Genomic DNA, 19,509 nt, shown 5'->3' on the forward strand with positions numbered 1-19,509 from the left:
AGATGACTCCACCGAGCGCAGATCGCCAGCGAGAGGCAGGAGGGTGCGGTAATTGTTGGTTTTTTTTTTTACTGTGTTTGGTAGTAAAAAGGTACCTAGTCGGGGAGATGGGTTGAGTCGATCTCGACTCTCGAGAAGTGTAAACAGATAGGTACCTACTGTGTAGTTGCGCAGTGGTACCGAGTAAATAAAACTGCAAAAGTGGTGTGTGGTAAGTGGTTTTTTCCCTCGAGATCTGAGATTGTCGAGGGAAGAGCACAAAGATGTCTTGCACAGTGCCGCACGGTGTGAGTTGTTTCGAGCTGTTCAACAGAAGGACCTCTGTGCTTCGTACCCTAGGCACCTGCCTCCCTCATACTTACAGCCCGGCCCCCAGGAGTTGCTGGGTTGCTGCTGGCTTCCTGCTTCCTTCCTGCTGCCTTCCATGAACAGCAATAAACCAAACACGCAGGAAGGCACGAAATAATGGCTTCTACCAGGCCCATCTTTCCTCCAACTCGGGAGCGCAACACCATTCCAGAGCCAGGGCCCGAGGCAAGTTTTCTAATTCCCTAATTCTTTAATTCTCCACTTCTCCAGTTCTCCGGTTTCTCTTTACAAGTAATTCCAATTACATGTAGTAAACTAGTAATCTTGCATGCATGTACCTGCTGAATGGATTTTCCCTTCTAACAAACTGCATTGGAACAGGGCGTGATTAAAGATTCATTCACGCTACCGACTCTCCTCGTCTTCGGAGGTCTCGCCCAAGCCGCCGTGTCGCTCGTCCTCCCTTCCCGCTACGCACTCGTGCCGCTGGCCTTCCTTCTGGGCCGCGCCGTGATTCTCACCGCCCGGGACCTTGCGTCACCAGCTGCGGTGGCCTCCCGGAAAGGCACAGTACCGGGCCGCGTTTCGGCCCACCTTCCGAACGTCAGCTACGACCCCCAGCGGTCCGAAAAAGCATCGCCGTTCAGTCCAACCCCGGCGGATAAGGGAGTGGTCGTGCTGCACCTCGGTGCGCGGTACAACCACCCCCTGGGCATGCTGGGGCCTGGGGCCCAGGAGTTCACCCAGCAGTTTCTGGCCTGCTCCCAGGAGGTGGTGGACCATGCGAAGGAGTATGGCTGCATTAGCTCGACCATGTGGCGCGGCGACGAGGCCTCCTCCAACAACACCGTCCTGGCTATCTTCTACTTCCGGGATATGGAGGGCTTGGACCGCTTCTCCCACGGCCCCCTCCACAAAAAGGCCTGGAACTGGTACAACAGCCAGTTCGTCAAAAAGTGGGGGTACTCGCACATCGGCATCTACCACGAGGCCTTCTGGGCGCCGGCTGGTGCTTACGAGAGCATCTACGTCAACATGCCCCGCGTGCTGATGGGCGCGGGCGATGCCAGCATCAAGAACGAGGCGACGGGGGAGGAAGAATGGGTGCGTACCGTGGTGGACGCGTCGACGCCAGTGTGGCGCACCCAGCACTCACGGTTGGGGAAGCGGATCAAACAGATAGAGGAGGCGGCGGCAGGCATTTGAGAAGGCCTGCTGAACCTGAAGTTAGTGGCACCGCCAACTGTGGCTTGTGAGAGAGACGATTGCTTGTCCTCCATCAATAGCTATGGAAAGATTGGGGCTAGATTGCTTTGTAGAAGCGGCTTGAGTATCCTGGGATGAAAATGGAGTAGACTGGCACGAACAGCAGGTTCGAATTGTGAGCTAATTACGGCTTAACCTATTGTACGGATATACATGGATTTAATTCAATGATTTATTCTTCCTTCCCTTTATCATGTGCTCTCCCGTTTCTCCTTGACATTTTGAGCGTACCTTAGTTTGTCTCTCAATCACGAATAAGATTATTAATTGACTACATGTGGTTAGGTATTAAGGTATTAATGAGACTGACAAATCTGACTTTTTTGTTTTTTTTTCTTTTCTTTTTTTCTTTTTCTTTTTCTTTGGGTTGATTTGCTGCGCTAAACGCGGAAACAAATAAAAACAACTAAACAATTCCAAGTGGAAGCCATCGTCATTGGAAACTTGGCTTGCACGATTGGCAAGCTGTGAGTTGTCGGGGCAGAGTGTCGGTCAGTCGTCCGAGCATGTGCTTGCCGATCCATGTCTCGCAATGTCTGAAGCGACTACCCCTTTTGTTTCTTTCAGCTGCCCCCAAGTACGCCACAACAACAGCAACCCCCCACCCGTTATCTGCCATGTTGCCAGCCATCCAACTATCCCATGTCTATTTGATGTGAGAAACAAACGGCCGCAGCTCCCAAAACTTGCCGTTCTTCTTCACACCGCACCGCACCGCTGTAGCCTGTCCTCTACAATGGCCGAAACAATACGTCAGAGGGGCCCTGAAAGCAGACATGCCCAACCCAGTGATGGGGGCAGCGCCGTCGGCGCCATGTCCGAGAACGGCCGCCCAAGAGAGAGCAAACTGAAGCGTGCAGCCTATGCGCTGCCGCTTCTCGGTCTTGGCTACGCTGCCACGCGGATCATGAACGTGGAACCTGCCGTGGAATGGGCCAAGTCACTCGGCCAGGCCCGTGGCATCTTGGAGCTGCCCTCCGGTTCCGTGCGCGTACTCACCTCATTCTACGGGCTTACGGGCCTAGATAACTTCCTCACCGTCGCCAACGCCTTCTTCTTACCATCCACCTACAACGCCGACCCCACCTCCCGCCGGCAGCTTACTGCGTTTCTGACCGACGGCGCTGTGTTCCTGACCATCTGGATCTTTGAGTCGGCCCGCCACGCGACGAGATGGACCCCTTCCCGATGGTAAGCATTGCACTACCCCCTCCTACCTACATGTATGCCATCATCATCATGTCCCCCTGTCCCAAGAATATACACACTCCACCACGACCTCCACACCATCTCACACACGGGCACTAACTCCCTCCCCCTTCCTCCCTCCCTCCCAGGCCCAACATCTTCATCACACTAGGCCAAGCCCTCGGGATCGGCCCAGTCTCTGTACTCTACTGCTTCACGCACTACGTAGCCTCCCCGCTCGACAGCACCATCACCCCCTCCAAGAACACCAACACCACCCCAACCCCAACCAACACCCCGAATCAATGGAATCAAAAGCAAAACCCAAAGCAAAAACAAAAGCACCGCCCCAACCCCGCCGCCCTCCCCGCCGTGCTCCTGACCTACCTCCTACCCTTCTATCTCACCCTGGCCTGGCCCGACCGCCCCGCCCGCCAGTCGCTGCTGTATGCCTGGCAGCTGCACCCGCTGTGGCTGTCTGTCGGGCTGCGGGCGGGGGGGCGGGTTGTTGAGGATGTAAGGGCGAAGTATGGGGTTGAGAGTGGGAAGGAGGAGAAGGTGAGGGAGGAGGAGGAGGAGGACCGGGCGGTGGTGAGGTGGTCGGTGGGGGTGGCGGCGGCGCTGGGGGCGGGCGTGTGGTGGTGGAGTCTGGCGCAGTTTGGGTTTGGGAAGGTGTTTGTGCCGGCGGGGCTGGTGCTGCCGAGTGATGGGGTGAGGGATTTGACGGGGTATACGGCGGAGTTTCTGCGGTGGGATCAGGTGTTTGCGGCTGGGTCGCATCTGGCGTGGATGGCGTACCTGTTTTGGGATCTCAAGGCGGCGGGGATGCTGAGGGAGGGGTGGCTTAAGGTTGTGGGCCTAGGTTTGGCCAGTGTGCCGCTTGTTGGGCCTGGGGCGACGGTCGGCTTGGGCTGGCTGTTTAGAGAGCATATTTTGGCTACGAGGACGCGCAAGGAGGCGGTGAACTGACTTTTAGGCGTGCTGGGTGGATGTTGCGTGGGGGTATGATGTGGGTGGTTGGTGAGGAAACGAGACGAAATTCAAGAAGAGCAGGCTGCTAAGGATAACGACTGGTTTGATGATGATGAATGCAAAAGGGGATGAGCCATGTTTTGATAGCCTTTTATTGTGTGTGGCTGTTGAGCTGAGGTCCCCTTAAGACTAAATATCAAAGTAGATTATGTGGTGTCTGTAATTCTATATGATGTGTACGAATTTAAGATAATTATACCAGGTACCTTTACAGCCAATATTATATCCCTTCCGAGAATTGAAACCTCCATACCAACAGCTCGTCGCTAGGGATGATCGTTGTTCGAGACGTACCTCGTTTATAAATCAGGTACAGACCTTGCTATTTTAACCGCCGAGCTGCCGTGATAACGGTGTGGACTGCATATCACACTGTATGCCCTGTACGCCAAGGTCAAAAGACAGCTTCAACCTAGGGTTACTTGCGACATTGGTGCTTTGCTGCCTAAACGAACGAAAGATATATCCCTCCTCAGTGTCACGAATATGCCAACAGGTGGGACCACGGGGCGCAGGACGCCCGGACCAATCGGTTGGAAAACCAATCAGGGAGCTAGGGAAGTGATCAGGGTGATCAGTGAGCTCAGCATGCCAAGTCCAGGCTGGACAGACTGAGCACACTGATCACTAAGACCTCACGCCAATCAAAGCACGAAGGAGGGCTCAGTAGGAACAAAGAGACCAGTGAGCTCGGTGCCCACTGATCTCCTCAGATAGACTGAGCACACTGGTCACCCTAGAATCAGACATGTATATAGTCACCCATCCTGGAGAGCTCTGGGAGTTCTCCAGTTAGCAATCACAACTACAGTTCGCTACAAGCTCGCAAGCCTACTGTTGAGACAAGTCTATTGTTGTGCACCCTTTGGCTGCACCGAACCTAAGCATCCTCGAGAGATTACCTTCAACGAAGCTGAACCCTAACAGGATAGGATCCTGGAGTAGGTTCGTCACACTCAGTTGCCCAGTTGGCTCGCGACAGTGACACCACTGATGACCTACCAAGCCACCACTATGGCAACCACCTCGAACATGTTTTTATACTCGCTCACAATCCAACCGCCTACCGCCATCACCCAAGCCATCGTCGGCCTATTCTCGGTCACCAAAGAGCAGCAGATTCTCACGGCTTCAGGCTCCCGGCTCACACTCCTTTGCCAAGATGCGAACTTGGGCAGGTTATCACCGCTGATCACGCAGGACTTGTTTGGCACCATCAGATCTATTGCCGCATTCCGTCTCGCCGGAAGCGCCAAGGGTAAGTAGATGGCCCTATCTAACCAGTCATGTCATCCCTGATTCCCAAGCTAATGCCACCACCAACCAGACTACATCCTCCTGGCCACGGATTCAGGTCGCATCGCTGTGCTCGAGTATCTTGCCGCTCAGAACCGCTTTTCCCGCGTCCAGCTCGAGACCTTCGGCAGGTCTGGCATTTGCCGTGTGGTGCCAGGTCAGTAACTGGCTGCAGATCCCAAGGGCCGAGCCTGTCTCATCGCCTCCATCGAAAAGAGCAAGCTCGTGTACGTGCTCAACCGCAATGCCGAGGCCGAACTCACCATATCCTCGCCTCTCGAGGCCCACAAAAGCGGCACGCTTGTATTCTCCTTGGTAGCGCTCGATGTGGGATACTCGAACCCCGTGTTTGCATCTCTCGAAACAGATTACTCAGGCCTGGACCAGAATGATCCATCCCGTCAACATCCGGATGTCGAGCTCGTCTATTACGAACTGGACCTGGGCCTGAATCACATTGTCCGGAAATGGTCCGAGCCCGTGGATCCAACTTCGTCGTTGCTCTTCCAAGTTCCCGGCGGCAATGACGGCCCAAGTGGTGTGTTGGGAAGAAAGTATCGCATACCGGCACTCCAACCAAGCCTCGTCGGTTTGCGTACCTATTCCCAGACGTCGGGGCGCCACAGAGGATCCCCAGCGGAAGCGCACCATCGTGTCTGGGGTCATGCACAAGTTGAAGAACAGTCCCGAGGCATTCTTTTTTCTGCTACAAACCGAAGACGGTGACCTATTCAAGGCAACGTTGGGTATGCAGGAAGATGACACGGGAAATCTGACCGGGGAGGTGAACTGTATCAGACTTAGGTACTTTGATACAGTCCCCGTGGCGAAGAGTCTCTGCATCCTCAAAAGTGGGTTTCTGTTTGTTGCCAGCGAGTTTGGGAATCACCACCTCTATCAGTTCGAGAAGCTCGGAGACGGGCAAGTCGAATTCAGTAGCGATAAAGACGTCGCTCCTGTCTTTTTCGACCCGCAGCCTTCGGGAAATCTTAGTTTGGTGGAAACCATCGAGTCCATGAACCCCATCTTAGCCTCCGACGTTGTCAATCTGAGGGAAGAGGATGATGCGCCGCAGATCTACTCAGCGTGTGGCAGTGGCGCAAGGAGCTACTTTCGGATTCTGAAACATGGGTTGGAGGTTAATGAGATTGTGGCCTCTGAACTTCCGGGAACAGTCTCAGCCGTCTGGACGGCAAAGCTTACCAACCAGGACAAACACGATACGTACATCATCCTATCCTCATCCACCGATACGCTGATCTTGAGCATCGGGGAAGAAGTAAAGCAGGTGAACGATTCCGGGTTTCTCACATCGGTTGGCACCCTCGCTATCCAACAAATAGGGAACGACAGTCTAGTTCAAGTTCACCCAAAGGGCATTCGCCATATCCGCAGCAGCGGTCAGATCATCGAGTGGCCTGTCCCACAACATCGCTCTATAGTAGCTGCTGCCACGAACCAACGGCAAGTCGCTGTCGCTCTGAGCTCGGGAGAGATCGTCTATTTCGAACTCGACGATGCGGATGGGTCGCTTGCCGAGTATGACAGGAGAGAGGAGATGTCTGGGACCGTAACTTGTCTCGGGCTCGGTCAGGTCCCAAACGGCCGCCTGCGGAGTTCCTTCTTAGCTGTCGGATGCGACGATCGTACCATTAGAATCCTCAGCTTGGATCCGGAATCGACGCTTGAGAGTAGGTCGGTGCAGGCTTTAACGGCGACGCCCTCGTCCTTAGCAATCACACAGATGGAGGACTCTTCACTGGGTCGCTCAAACTCTTTGGGCATGGCGAAAACGACATATCTACACATCGGCCTACATTCCGGCGTCTATCTCCGAACGGTTCTGGAGGAAACCACGGGTTCATTGACGGACACCGAACACAAGTTTCTCGGCGTCAAGCCTGTTAGGCTCTTTCCAGTTACAGTCCAGCAGAAACCATGTGTCTTGGCCCTCAGTTCCAAGTCCTGGATGGGCTATGTTGACCCGACAAGAGGCTTTATGGTGACCCCGCTTAGCTACGAGAATCTGGACTGGGGATGGAGCTTCAGTAGCGAGCAGTGTGAAGAGGGTATTATTGGGGTCCACGGAAACCACCTTCGGTAAGTCCTCTATCTCCGGGCTTTCCTGCTTCCTCCATCACTGGCCGACTCGCGAGGTGGCAGAATATTCTCAGTCGAAAGCCTGTATGACAACCTGACGCACAAGTCGGTACCGCTCACCTACACGCCACGGCACCTAGTCAAGCACCCAAACCAACCGTATTTCTATACGATTGAATCCGAAAACAACACCCTCGCACCCGAGCTGCGTGCGCAGTTGGTAGCTGCAGATACCACAGCGCCAGGCGGGGATGTGAATGAGCCAGGCCATGTTGCAGAGACACTCCCGCCCGAACAGTTTGGGTACCCCCGTGGACAGGGTCGATGGGCCTCTTGCATAAACATTATCGACCCGATCGGCGAAAAGGTCCTCCAGACTATCCATTTCCAAGAGAATGAAGCTGCTACGAGCTTGGCGGTAGTGCCATTTACGAGCCAAGGCGACGAGTCCTTTTTGGTTGTTGGTACAGGGAAGGACATGGTGTTGAATCCCCGACGGTCTTCCGGGGGTTACATTTACGTCTACCGATTTCACGAGGACGGCCGGGACCTCGAGTTCATTCACAAAACTAAGACGACAGAACCGCCAACAGCGCTGGCAGCCTTTCGAGGCCAGCTGGCTGCGGGGATTGGCAAAACGCTGTTGATTTACGATCTGGGCCTGAAGCAACTGCTTCGAAAGGCCCAAGCCAACGACGTGACGCCGGGCCTGATTGTTTCGTTACAGACACAAGGCAACCGCATTGCCCTTGGCGACGTGCAACACGGCGTGGCTATGGTGACATACAGGGCCGAGTCCAACCAACTCATCCCCTTTGTCGACGACACAATCGCGCGATGGACAACCTGCATGACCATGATCGACTACGACTCAGTAGCGGGCGGCGATAAGTTTGGCAACTTTTGGGTCGTATGAACTCCCCAGCAAACCAGCCTCGAAGCCGACGACCCAGGGGCTCACCACCTCCCACACGCCCGCGAGCACCTCCACGGCGCCCCGCACCGCCTCGATTTAACAGCACACTTCCACACCCAGGACATCCCGACGCGTATCACCAAGACCCACCTCGTCGTCGGCGGGCAGGAGGTTCTCGTGTGGAGCGGCTTCCGGGGTACCATCGGCGTGTTCATTCCGTTTGTGACGCGCGAGGATGCCGACTTTTTCCTGGCGCTGGAGCAGCACATGCGCGGCGAGGAACCGTCGCTGTTCGGCCGCGACCATGTAGCGTATCGCGGGTACTATGTGCCGGCGAAGGGGGTTATTGATGGGGATCTCTGTGAGCGATATAGGCTGTTACCTGGGGATAAGAAGCAGAGGATCGCGGCGGAGCTGGATCGCTCGGTGAGGGAGGTGGGGAGGAAGATCTCGGTGCGTTACGCTCAGCTGTCCTTCATCGGGTTCTCTTTCAAATCAAGTGCCTCGCTAACGAGAGAGCCACAGGACGCACGGAGTCGATCTGCCTTTTAGTGGTTGGGTTGCGAAGGAGTTGTGGAGGACGCCTGAAGGCGGTGAGGGTGGAGGAGAGGGAGGGGTGCCATCCGTCCGTGTTTAGGGTCGCAATAGTTACTAACACTCCCTAGTTGACCAAAAGATGGCCTGGGTATATCTACTCAGATTAGCTTCGCAAGGGGCCATTGTTGTAGCGATAGCCTATTCAATTTTGGTTTTGAAGGATGTTTGGAGTGTGGTATTATAACCGCGTTTGAGCGTTTGTTAAGTTAACTGAAACAACGCTTAATAAACGGAACTCAACAGGAACTCAAGCTCCCAATGCTTCATTGCCGAAACATGGACTTAAATCTCATGGTGAGGGCGGGGATCGTCCGATCAGGGATACACAGGCACAAGGCTGAGGGTGGTGCCACCATATGAGACCATATCTCTCCACCAACCCAACTTCTCCGCGGCCCAGTACGCCCCCCTTAGTTCGCAGCTAGCACCACTCAGCTCTTGGAATTCTCGACTGCCTCCTCGGCCGACTTCTGTAGCAATTTGCGTGCCCGATCGGCGGCAATATCGCACATGGCCTAGGCATCGAAGCACATTAGTTTCCCGCCCCATCAGCCACCAACACGACCAAATCGTCAAGAGCGAAGACTCGATATAAAAAGCCAGACGCAAAAACGAACTCACCTCAATAATCGCCCTCTCCTCAGCCCTCACATCGCCCCTCTCAGTCCTCTCCCTCATATCCCTCAACACCTCCCCCCTCGGCCGCCCATTCACCCACAGCACATACCGCAACCCCGGAAACCTTTCCTCATACTCCCGATTCAACCGCCCCAACTCCTCCTCCCCCTCCCCCCCACCCCCAACCAAATGCCCCTGCTCCCCCTCACTCAACACACTCAACCCCCCCACCCCACCACCAACCCCACCTCCCACATTCCCCTTCTTCTCCCCCAACCGCGGATGACTCCCCAACACCCCATACAGCCTCCCCCTCCCCTCCTCATCCCCCACCACCTGGCCCGCCACCTCCAGCAGCTGCGCGCGTAGCGTGGCGATCAGGTCGGGGTAGGAGGCGAAGGACAGCGTGCGCATGGTGGGCAGGGCCAGGGCGTGCAGGTCGGCGGAGGGCTCGAAGAGCAGGTCGAGGGTGGCGGTTAGGGCGGTGGGGGAGAGGGTGGGGAGGGAGGTGATGGCGGGGAGGAAGGGGGTTGCGGTGGGGTTGAGGGGGGGGATTGTTGCTGGGGCCGTGTCGGCTGGAGGGGGGTTGGTGGTGGATGCGGCGGTCATGGTGAGGGTTGGTTGAGTTGTGGTTGTATTGTGTTGGGTTGAGTGAGTCGTGCTGTTGGGTTGGGTTGGGTTGGGTTGTGTTGTCAGGTCGGTTGGGAGGTTGGGAAATAAAAAGACGCAAGATCAAACAGCACCTCTTAAAAAGTGTGTGGAGGAATGGGGACGAGATAAACTTAAAATAAAACCCAGGGCAATCGCATCGTCTTATCTCTCCATCTCGAGGGGTCGCGTGGGGTTGTGGGGTCTGTGTGTGCCTGCAAGCCCCGCCAGGGATACGCCATGCAGAGTGACGTGACCTCAACCCCTGAACCCAAGCTGAATCTAAACAGGGCAGACACGAGGCGGCGAGGTCCGTGTTACACAGCTCGGACATCACAACAACACACCGACATGGATAGCTGTTTTTATTTTCGGCCGTGTATGTTCTGCCTCTCTGCTCTGCTTCTGTCTGTCTTTCTCTCAAAGCCATCTTTTTTTTCTCGCAACACCCAATACCCTCCTCCACTCTCAAGCGCAACACCCCAGACCACTGCTCAACAAGGAAATACACCACGCTCCCCATGCAAAAGCCAAGACTGCCAAACGCGCATAAAATCAGATTGCCTGCCTCCATCCGCCGTGATGCCGCTGATACAAGTAAATATCCTCCCTCCCATCCGCAGCCCCGATGCCGTCAAACTCCAACCCACCAAGACAAGACACGACGAACCAGTAGATACCTACCCTCGCAAAACATGGTTCCGCAAATACCCACCCAGCCATATATCCTTCCCGCCAAAGCCCCATTACCCTCCACCGTGCATAATCCCACTCAAGCAAGTGAACACTCAGTCCAACCCGCCAAGCAAATACCCTCCTCCCACCAGCCCAATGCAACCCCCTCGCCAGCTTCAACTTTAACGAGTTCAGTAAACAACAACGATAAATACCACCACTCAACCCCCACCCCCCCACGGAATCCCATCCAAATCATCCATATAATCCTCAAAACAATCCGCTCCTCCCAACCCATCCCCATCCTCACCCTCCTCACCACCCCCCTCCCCATGATCCTTCCCAGCACCCCCACCCCCACCCCCAAAAATAACACTAAAATCCGCATACACGCCCCCACCCCCCTCCCCCTCCCCCTCCCCATCCTCATCCTCGTCATCATACCCATACCGACTCTCCAGCTCCGACGTGGGAAAGGCCATGCCGTCGTCCGAGAAGGACTCGTCGTACAGCGGCTCGATGTCTTCGAGCGGGATCAGCGGGCGGGTGACGCGCAGTTCGGGCGAGCGGAGAGGGCGGAGCGTGGGGGAGGGGATGCGCAGGCAGGTTTTGGGTGCGTGATGGTGGTGGTGGTGGGGGTGGGGGTGCCCGTTGGCGGGGCCCGTGTGGGTGGGGTGTTGGTGGATGTGGATCGGGCCGTTGCCGTGGTTGTGGTGGTTGCCGGGGCGGAAGTTTGGGTGCGGTTGTGGGGCTCCGGGTGGCGGTGGTCGCCGGTGAGGCGGTGCGTGGGCGGGGTGGTTGTTGGGGCTGGGCGAGGTGATGAGGTAGCGCCCACCGACAAAGGCCGTTGTTGAGCCGTGGCTCTGCTGGAAAACGGCGGTTTTGGCGGCGAGGTCCGGGACGGGCATGTTGGCGCGCTCCGCGGCTGTGGCATATACCCGACTGCGGAGGCTGTTGAGCAGGGCTGCGCGATGGAGCCAGGTTGACGGGTTGGGCTGCTGCGGAGGGGACGGGGCCTGGGGCGAAGCGACCACAGCGCTGTTGAGACGCCGCGCCGACATGATGGCCGTCAGTTTGAGGAACCGTTTGTCGCCGGAAGCGACCGCCTCCCGGTTGAGGATATGGGTCGCGGGGAGAGAGAACGGCTGCGACAGGCGCGAGGTGATGAGATGGCGGAGGAGCCGCCGCTTCTTGTATGTCGTTGACGACGTTCCGGGGCCATCGATGTCCGTATCCGGCCGGCGGCGTTTGAGGCAAGACCCGGAGTGTGAAGCGGGCGCTGCTAGGGGAAAGGTCACAACCGCCTCTTTGGAGGCGGCGAGTCGGGGGAAGGTTAGGGATGGGTCCAGCGTCGAAGGGAAGAGGGATACATCTCTCCTGGTGGGAGTGGCCGGGGTAGATGCCCCAGGTGCGGTCCGCGCCGGCGAGCCCGGAGGTGTGGGCTTCACCTTGAGCTTCAGCTCGGGACGAGCTGGGCTTTGGCTTCCCGACCTGCTCCCTTTTGAGATCTCCAACAGTCTATCACCCAAGCCGGAGATAGTAGCCGTCTGCAAGAGCGCCGCTTCGAGCTCGGCGCGGTGCCCGTCCTCGAACTGGGCGTCCCCAAAGTGCCATGGTCCGTACTGTTCGAGACTCTGGCCGAGATGCTCGAGTTGGACACCCATGTCAGTCTTCTCTTAACCTGCTAACCAAGCAAAAACCCAGTCGAAATCCTCCTGATACTAGGGGTGATCCTCGGTGTCGGCTTAGCGCATATTCAGCGGTTCCGGAGGCCAAGAACCGGGCAGTGGGGTGATAAGTCCAAAGCGGAAAGATTCCTTAGGACACGGGAAGGTAGGGGTGAATGAAGCATGCCGAAGTTGATTGGGGGCGTTGCTCCAGACGGAAAGCCGGGATGAGGTGAGCGGACGGTCCGTCACCTCAATGGAAGCCGTGAAAGAATAACTAGTTACTAAGGCTGGCAGTAGAAGAGGCTTTGTTACCCACGTCTCGACCGGCGAAGGACGCGGGGGTTCCAGGCAGTCGGGAAGGGGCGCGTGGAGGAAAGAGGCAAGCAGAGTGGGATGGGAAACGAGCGCGTGCTCTCAGCCCAAGATGTATTTATTGGGAATGGGGGGGCAGCAGATGGGGAACCAGCCGGCCGGTGTCAAGTGGAGAAGTCGACGATCTGGTTTGAGGGGCGGAACCTGGGGGAGAATGCTCCTCCAAAGACCACTAGCAGGGCGCTAGCGTGGGTGACGTCCAAGGGTGCCCAGTCAGAGGCAGGGTTGCATGGCAGCTGGTCCCAAGAAAGGAAATTCTGGGGATGGAGGTGGGAACTTTCTGGGGTCGAAGGCGAAGGGAAGCTGTGCTGACTGGTTGGGCGGGTTGGTGGCGTAGGAGGAGCTGGACGCCGGGGGCAGGCATTCGCAGTTGGTGTTCGTCCAGTTGGACGACGACAGTGACAGACTGGGAAATCTGGGCTCGGGACTGGACGAGCTCGACAAGGTAGCGGGGAACGGCACTGAACGGGCAGCGGCGGGCGTCGGATGATGAAAAGTGGAAGGGGCCGAAATGCGGAGAGAATGTGCCAAGCCGGCAGAGCAGATTGAGAGCCTCACTGAAGATCGTCAGAAGACTTGCATTGCAGTCCACTCGAACTCGGCAGAAACAATGGTACTTTGTACTTTGTCGATGATGGGGCTTGGAGTGCACGAGTCCTTGTGGGAGGGACGGAAACCCAATGTCACACAATACACTGTTTCATGGCCATAAAAACAGCAAATTGGAAAGAATCAGTAACAAATGAGCGGCAACAGTTGGCCAAAAAGGTCACCGAAAGGGAAGCAACCACTCGTTGAATTGGCTTGGCGTAATCCCAAGGCCAGTTCTTTGCTTTTCTGCTCGAGGAAAAAGCCTCGTGTGCAGTGGTGCGCTTCTGGCAGGAACAGCCTGGATCCCTGCCCCCCAAGGGCCCTGGCTCCACCCGCAAACCGCCCTAAACCTGGAACTGCTTGGTCCATGCACGATGCCCAAATTGTCACAAATTCGCCTCTGGTTCTTTCCCACGAGGAATTTCCCCTTTTCAGCTCTTCGCCTTTGAGAACATTTTTTGTTTAAACTTCTCAGCCAAACTCGTGTGATGGCTGACTGCAGACGGTTACCGGGAAGCCTTCGCCACCCCTGCCGACGCCGTTCAGCGACACGTGGATCACGTTAGTTATTCCCGGCCGAACCAGAATGTTGGGTTCGCCTCGATGCTGAAATGTTGCGCGGAACTTTCCGCCCCCTGAGGAATTGTCCCCAGATCTGCTCGGCTCGAGCTTTGCGGGGAAAGAACGAGCGGGACCACAACAGGGACCACACAGCTGGACTCCACAGGCAGCAGCAGGGCCTCCGCGGAGCTGAAATGAGAGCTCGGACCACAGGTCCCCGCTATGGATGCTGTGTTGTCCTCAGCGAAGCGAAAGGGTGTTGTTGATTGAGTTCATTCGCAGTTCTTAGGTCCCTCTTTCCTGCCGGTTGAGGGCTGCGGGTTGCGACGGCTCTTGTGGCTGCAAGAAGGAGGAAGATGGCCGAGACCGGTCAAGCCCAACTTGGATAAAATAGACTCGGGTTGCAGGGCCAATTCCCTTCTTCAAAACGTGCCGATTCGAGGGCCGGTGGTCACACACTCGCTAAGATCAGCCACTCACCAGGCGCCGCCTAGTTGACAGTCGTGCGCCGCGTGACCCCCCGGAAACGCAACACCCTCGTACTTGGTACGTCAGACCACTTCCCAAACGGCACAACCGCAGAACGAAGGGGCCTGGCTCGCCAACCGTTCTTGCGGCAATTGTTGCACCCGAACGCCATCGGGCAGCAATCTGGACTCAATGTTTCAGAGCGCTAGAGTGGTTGTGGTTGTGGCGTCGTTCCATCGTCATTTTCAAGACTCAATGGAAAGCTGAGTGGCTACTGTGTATGCCAGCGGTGAGTGGTTGAATTGTGACCATTCACGCCACGCTTAGTTAACTGGGTGGCCGATGGTTACGAGATACTGCGAGGACGATGACTGGCCTCGACATTCAGTTCCCCGGGTTGCTCATGAGGAGCCGAAACCGATGAAATAGAAAGGCGATGAGCGTCTTTATTCCGGCCGCTGCATCAAATTGTATGTCTCTCAATGTTTTTGTTGTATTCGTAAAGAGAAATGACAACACTTCAATATCCCCCCTATTGCAGCACATCATGGTCGTTGGCATGTCTGCAACTGACATCCTCCATGTTTCACTTTTGAATTAGCACACCTTCTAGACCCTGTCTATAGTTTCTTCTCCCAATGCGTGAGGTTTATCAAACAATGTAGAGCCAATACGCAGGAAGCAGCCCCAATTAAGCAAATTTAAGATGGGCTGTTTCACGTCTCGGCCATTGATTTAACTCCATCGAAACATTTTGTGCAGGCGAGCACATTGAAAACTCCGAACCATCGGAAGATAATCCATTATTCATGCGTTTCTAGGCAGTGAACCTGAAGCTTCTCGTTGTCTTCCATGACTAGAATAGCACCGCCCCGCGCTGCTCCCAAGCAACAGCATCCCGAGGGTGCCGGTAACCGGAAAACCAGGGATGACACGGCTTGGATCCATGCGAGCGGGCTGCAGCCAGGACAGAACCCCGCTTGTCGTTGCAGTAAAGTAACGGGCGGACCCAAAAGCTCGTGAAACCGTTCCATCAAAGAGAGGAGTTCCATGTTTCTCCAATCAAGCAAATTGTCGAGAGTCTGGTTGAGGCTCACATTTTCCACCACTCACGACTGGGTTAAAATTCTCATGTTGCAGTTGTCCAACCCTCCTTTTCGGATGACGGCCGGGGTTCAACTGGGACCGTGGGGGCCGCGTCTGGGGAAGCTGACCCCCACTATCAAGGATTTTAGATGAGTGGGGCTAAGAGTGTGGGGGTTTCTGCTCCACCACACGAGCCGATGGAGGCTTGGCTCAAACAAAAAAGCAACCTCCACCAACATCGACCAGCTCATTGGACTTAAAATAGCGACTGAAGCCCAGGAGGAAAAAAATTGTTTCGTCCTGCAGAGAGAAAATCACATCTCCGATATCGCGGGTGTCCAGCATCATGCAGGACTCCAAGAGACTCTGATCGCCGTCTTGACCTGCCGGATATAGCCCCCGAATCGGTGGCATCCAAAGCCAAGCAAAGAAAGGTGTGCAAGTGCAAATTCTCGAAATTGATGGGAAACCCACCGCTGCTTTCACAGCCAGCCAGGTTGTTAACAAGTCGTTGGTGTTGCACGACTTCGTACCTGGGACCGCCGGGACCATCACGTGGATGCCTCGGCACAAGATGGAGCCTGGCGCCGTCCATAGCCGGAAATACCGAAGTGGATCCCCGGGCTGACGGCTCTCAACCAGCCTCAACAACAAGCATTGTTGTTGACTTTCGGCCGGGTGAAGTGATCCGGGGTCGATATACACAGTAGGCAACGCTTGTTTCCTGTTTCGAGGTTTCCATTCTCTCAACCTCGCTCAGTCGGTCATTACTGAGACTCATTCTTTTGCCACGCGTAACTTGGGGCGATTGCCGTCAGCCAAAACTCAGGGGCTACTTGGCGCGGAGTACGGCGCTCACCGGGAGGACTCGTCGGGAAGGCCACTTCAATTCACGCAAGTCTCCGTGAACGTAGAAAGGCACGTCATTGCCACGTGCAAATAGCCACAATCACAATGCCCTCAGACATAGGGCCGCCGCTCCCCCTGCAGGAGGCGTTGGAGCTGGTCAAGCTCCCGTCAGTCGGCGAAGCCCGGCGATTCATGGGGACAAGAGCGGCCTACCTCCCGGGATCCGATTTCGACATGGAGGATTCGCCCACCTTCCACAAGGCTGCGTTTGGCGGCCATGTGTATGCCCAAGCCGCGCTGGCCGCCGCCCGCACGTGGCGGGAGCTGGAAGACGAAAAGGGGGCAACGCCCGCTCAGCGCCTCGATCTTCACGTATGTCTCACCACCACCCTCCCCCACCCAACCACAATACATGGGTACTAACCCCCACCTCTCCCCAGACAATCCACGGCTACTTCACGCGGGCCGGCATCCCCACCCGCCCCTTCCTCTACACCGTGACCCCGCTCACCTCCTCGCGCACCTTCAGCACCCTCTCCATCACCGCCCACCAGCCCTCCCAACCTAGCACCAACCCCCTCGGCGACCACTTCCCGCCCACCCAGGACTCTACCCTCCCGCTCTCCCCGCCCTGCTTCACCGCGCTCTGCTCCTTCAAGCTCCCCGCCCCGCACAGCCAAGGCGTCTCCACGCAGGAACCGCCGCCGCAGGAGCGCTTTGCCGAGATCTTGAACTCCCGCCCGCCGGGCGCGTGGCCGCCCGCGCCGCCGGTGGACATCACCGGGATCGTGGAGGTGGCGGGCGCGGATCAGGAGGGGCGGTTCCCCGTGGCGGAGATGCGCAAGGTGGAGATGGGGGCGTGGAATGCGGGGCGGGCGGTGCATGAGCGGAGGGAGCTGTTGCTGTATCGGTTGAGGCGGCCGTTGGGGGCGGCGGAGGCGAGTGCGCATGTGGCGGCGCATGCGTACGTCGCGGATCGGAATGGGTTGCTGGTGGTGGGGAATCATGTGGGGTTTGGGCATGCGTTTGGGAGGGCGGCGAGTTTGAGTTATAGTTTTGTGGTGCATGTGAATGGGGAGGAGGTGGTTATGAGGGAGGGGGAGGATCAGTGGTGGGTGCAGGAGATGTGGTTTCCGCGCGCGGCGGCGGGGAGGGGGGTGGTGGAGAGTAAGATTTGGAGTCCGCAAGGTGTGCATGTCGCGACGGAGTATCAGGATGGGTTGGTGCAGGGGATTGGGTTGGGGAAATTGTAGGTTTGGGCGAGGGCCCGTTGAGAGGCGGCTGGGGGTGTATGTTATCCCGATGCGCAAGGGGAATGGGTGGATGTGTGGTGTGTTGTGCTTCGATCAATAGAGTAATGGTGCGCGACCTGCCGCCTGTACAATATAACAGTGGTTTCCGCAGTCAGTTTTCAACGGAGGACCACCACCTAACTGGGTAGCTCAGCGGTTAGGCGGTGGCCCTCGGCCCACGGGCCAGCTAGTTCACCATCCTCAATATCCCGGCCGTAAGGGGAGGCTCTTGGTTCGAATCATGATGCTACCGTGGGTTTTTCTGGAAGGTATCGGGCCGCCGATAGAGTCCTCCACCGCAGAAATAATCACGCAGCCTGCATTGGCCCGACGGGGCATCACCGGGCTGCAACTGGGCACGAAGTAAACCCCCCGGGGGTTTCATAGCCGGCTACCTCCCTTCGACCGGCGAAGGGGGTTAGCCGGCGAGCTTTTGCTTTTCGGGCCAATGATCTGTGGTAGGAAAGGATAATCTCGATCTTCTTAAAGTCTGTTTTTTTTTTAAAAAAAAAAAAAAGGAATACCAATTCTTATAAAGAACAAATAAATAAACTCACAAGTCCTCATCGGTCTTGTTGTCAAAAGTGGATATCACGTGCCATGTCACATGCAATTTAGCCCAAAACAGCAAGCACCTGCAGCTCGGCTGCTCTGTGCTTCGGGTTGGGCCAAGCAAGTCAGACCATTTCTCAAAACCCGTCGAACCGGCCTCAACCCCTTCCCCAAACCACCCCGACCAATTGACCCGCCACACCACCGACACCATGTTCCTGCAGCGTTCTGCCGTGGCCGTCGCGCGCCGCGCCGCCGTGTCCGCCCCGGCCCTCCGTCGCAGCATCGCCACCACCGCCGTGCGCCGTAAGTGTGCTGCTGCTGCCGAAAAAACAAACCCTCCCGGGCCAAGCGGGCAGGGGGGGGAGCTCCAAAATGTCGCAGGCCTGTGTGCTGCGTTGTTGTCCCGAGCTCCCCCACGCCACCCAATTGAGCCCCGCGACATACCGATGGATGGACTGACGGTCTTGGATGCGTAGGCAACGCCGTTCCCGACCAGCCCAAGATCAAGACTCTCAGCGGTAAGGATATCTCTTGTTTGGGGTGCATGTTGCGTCATGGGTCGAGGGAGCTTCTGACGTCAGTCGATTGGCGTCGGAGTGGGATGTGATGTGATACAAGGGGATGGAATGGCAGGATGGTCGCGGTGGAAGTCATGGTCGGATTCTACGGTCAGACGGCTGACGACTGTCGCAGAGATCAAGTCGGATGAGGACCTTATCGGCCCCGGCGCCCGCGTCGGCACCGTCCCCACCGACATCGAGCAGGCCACCGGTCTCGAGCGTCTCGAAATCCTCGGAAAGATGGAGGGCGTCGACATCTTCGACATGCGCCCGTTGGACGCCTCGCGCCTCGGTAAGCAAACCGCCACTCCTCCGGGGCGTGGGTGCGGGGTTGGCTAACAAGCGGGGCAGGCACACTCCAGAACCCCGTCATGGTCCGCTCCGCCGGCGAGGAGCAGTACGCCGGTTGCACCGGTGTTCCGGCCGACTCCCACAACGTCATCTGGCTGACGGTCAGTGCCTCCGGCCCTATCACGGCCTCTCCCTCCCCGGGAAAGAAGGCGCCGCTAACAGTACACCGCAACCTACAGATGACCCGCGAGCGCCCCGTTGAGCGGTGCCCCGAATGCGGCAGCGTCTACAAGATGGAGTACGTTGGCCCGGAGGATGATCACCACCACTACCACAACCCCTACGGCCTCGAGGAGCCCAAGACCTTCGCCAACTACGTCAAGCCCGAGTACTGGTAAACAGTGGTTTACTGGACAGAGAAGCGGCATCGAGATTAGGGGGCGGGGATGGCACTGGAATTGTAGAATATCCGGACAGCAGATGAGGTTGTATAGAGGACTTTTCTTCTATGTCTTGCCGTTGATGCAATTTCCGGATCAATCTCAGGGCATGGCAGATTTGAGTGGACG

At 56.7% G+C, this 19,509-nt stretch overlaps 8 protein-coding genes across 8 annotated transcripts; 6 read left to right on the forward strand and 2 right to left on the reverse strand.

Moving 5' to 3' along the window:
- Positions 1-248: 248 nt before the first annotated feature.
- On the forward strand, positions 249-1,761 carry F5144DRAFT_513840 (uncharacterized protein). Its single transcript, XM_066786581.1, has 2 exons — positions 249-534; positions 691-1,761. The coding sequence occupies exons 1-2, from the start codon at positions 466-468 to the stop codon at positions 1,513-1,515; spliced, it is 894 nt and encodes a 297-aa protein (XP_066640791.1). The 5' UTR covers positions 249-465; the 3' UTR covers positions 1,516-1,761.
- Positions 1,762-2,181: 420 nt separating this feature from the next.
- Positions 2,182-3,951, forward strand: F5144DRAFT_575712 (uncharacterized protein). Its single transcript, XM_066789090.1, has 2 exons — positions 2,182-2,766; positions 2,913-3,951. The coding sequence occupies exons 1-2, from the start codon at positions 2,312-2,314 to the stop codon at positions 3,730-3,732; spliced, it is 1,275 nt and encodes a 424-aa protein (XP_066640792.1). The 5' UTR covers positions 2,182-2,311; the 3' UTR covers positions 3,733-3,951.
- Positions 3,952-4,809: 858 nt separating this feature from the next.
- F5144DRAFT_603674 (CPSF A subunit region-domain-containing protein) lies at positions 4,810-8,659 on the forward strand (the record flags this gene model as incomplete). The annotated part of the gene is made up of 8 exons (XM_066791299.1): positions 4,810-5,053; positions 5,123-5,199; positions 5,275-5,645; positions 5,701-5,837; positions 5,910-7,191; positions 7,255-8,101; positions 8,174-8,560; positions 8,633-8,659. The coding sequence occupies 8 exons, from the start codon at positions 4,810-4,812 to the stop codon at positions 8,657-8,659; spliced, it is 3,372 nt and encodes a 1,123-aa protein (XP_066640793.1).
- Positions 8,660-8,785: 126 nt separating this feature from the next.
- Positions 8,786-9,931, reverse strand: F5144DRAFT_651779 (OHCU decarboxylase-domain-containing protein; the record flags this gene model as incomplete). Its single annotated transcript, XM_066793044.1, has 2 exons — positions 8,786-9,219; positions 9,326-9,931. 2 exons carry the CDS (start codon positions 9,929-9,931, stop codon positions 9,136-9,138), a joined length of 690 nt encoding a protein of 229 aa, XP_066640794.1. The 3' UTR covers positions 8,786-9,135.
- Positions 9,932-10,320: 389 nt separating this feature from the next.
- Positions 10,321-10,962, forward strand: F5144DRAFT_575722 (uncharacterized protein; the record flags this gene model as incomplete). The annotated part of the gene is made up of 1 exon (XM_066789091.1): positions 10,321-10,962. A coding segment is annotated over one exon (511 nt), but the record flags the coding sequence as incomplete, so codon positions are not given.
- Positions 10,706-12,508, reverse strand: F5144DRAFT_271769 (uncharacterized protein). Its single transcript, XM_066783629.1, has 2 exons — positions 11,072-12,508; positions 10,706-10,945 (listed from the first exon to the last, which is right to left on the reverse strand). Exons 1-2 carry the CDS (start codon positions 12,307-12,309, stop codon positions 10,867-10,869), a joined length of 1,317 nt encoding a protein of 438 aa, XP_066640796.1. The 5' UTR covers positions 12,310-12,508; the 3' UTR covers positions 10,706-10,866.
- Positions 12,509-16,254: 3,746 nt separating this feature from the next.
- F5144DRAFT_271798 (thioesterase-like superfamily-domain-containing protein) lies at positions 16,255-17,724 on the forward strand. Its single transcript, XM_066783630.1, has 2 exons — positions 16,255-16,614; positions 16,683-17,724. The coding sequence occupies exons 1-2, from the start codon at positions 16,348-16,350 to the stop codon at positions 17,493-17,495; spliced, it is 1,080 nt and encodes a 359-aa protein (XP_066640797.1). The 5' UTR covers positions 16,255-16,347; the 3' UTR covers positions 17,496-17,724.
- Positions 17,725-18,298: 574 nt separating this feature from the next.
- Positions 18,299-19,338, forward strand: F5144DRAFT_593637 (cytochrome c oxidase subunit VB-domain-containing protein; the record flags this gene model as incomplete). Its single annotated transcript, XM_066790479.1, has 5 exons — positions 18,299-18,392; positions 18,566-18,607; positions 18,783-18,941; positions 19,001-19,101; positions 19,180-19,338. The coding sequence occupies 5 exons, from the start codon at positions 18,299-18,301 to the stop codon at positions 19,336-19,338; spliced, it is 555 nt and encodes a 184-aa protein (XP_066640798.1).
- Between the last annotated feature and the right edge of the window lie 171 nt (positions 19,339-19,509).

This window comes from Chaetomium tenue (assembly GCF_020726465.1).
Source record: "Chaetomium tenue strain MPI-SDFR-AT-0079 chromosome Unknown F5144scaffold_5, whole genome shotgun sequence".
In the NCBI taxonomy this organism is placed as follows: domain Eukaryota; kingdom Fungi; phylum Ascomycota; class Sordariomycetes; order Sordariales; family Chaetomiaceae; genus Chaetomium; species Chaetomium tenue.

What these genes read in the sequence shown, in the direction of transcription:
- F5144DRAFT_513840 (XM_066786581.1), top strand. Translation starts at nt 466, where the DNA reads ATGGCTTCTACCAGGCCCATCTTTCCTCCAACTCGGGAGCGCAACACC. An exon ending in TTCCAGAGCCAGGGCCCGAG is followed by an intron (nt 535 to 690) that starts GCAAGTTTTCTA and finishes GCATTGGAACAG; the next exon opens with GGCGTGATTAAAGATTCATT.
- F5144DRAFT_575712 (XM_066789090.1), top strand. Translation starts at nt 2,312, where the DNA reads ATGGCCGAAACAATACGTCAGAGGGGCCCTGAAAGCAGACATGCCCAA. An exon ending in AGATGGACCCCTTCCCGATG is followed by an intron (nt 2,767 to 2,912) that starts GTAAGCATTGCA and finishes CCTCCCTCCCAG; the next exon opens with GCCCAACATCTTCATCACAC.
- F5144DRAFT_271769 (XM_066783629.1), bottom strand. Translation starts at nt 12,309, where the DNA reads ATGGGTGTCCAACTCGAGCATCTCGGCCAGAGTCTCGAACAGTACGGA. An exon ending in GGGTATGATGACGAGGATGA is followed by an intron (nt 10,946 to 11,071) that starts GGATGGGGAGGG and finishes GGGTGAGGATGG; the next exon opens with GGATGGGTTGGGAGGAGCGG.
- F5144DRAFT_271798 (XM_066783630.1), top strand. Translation starts at nt 16,348, where the DNA reads ATGCCCTCAGACATAGGGCCGCCGCTCCCCCTGCAGGAGGCGTTGGAG. An exon ending in CTCAGCGCCTCGATCTTCAC is followed by an intron (nt 16,615 to 16,682) that starts GTATGTCTCACC and finishes ACCTCTCCCCAG; the next exon opens with ACAATCCACGGCTACTTCAC.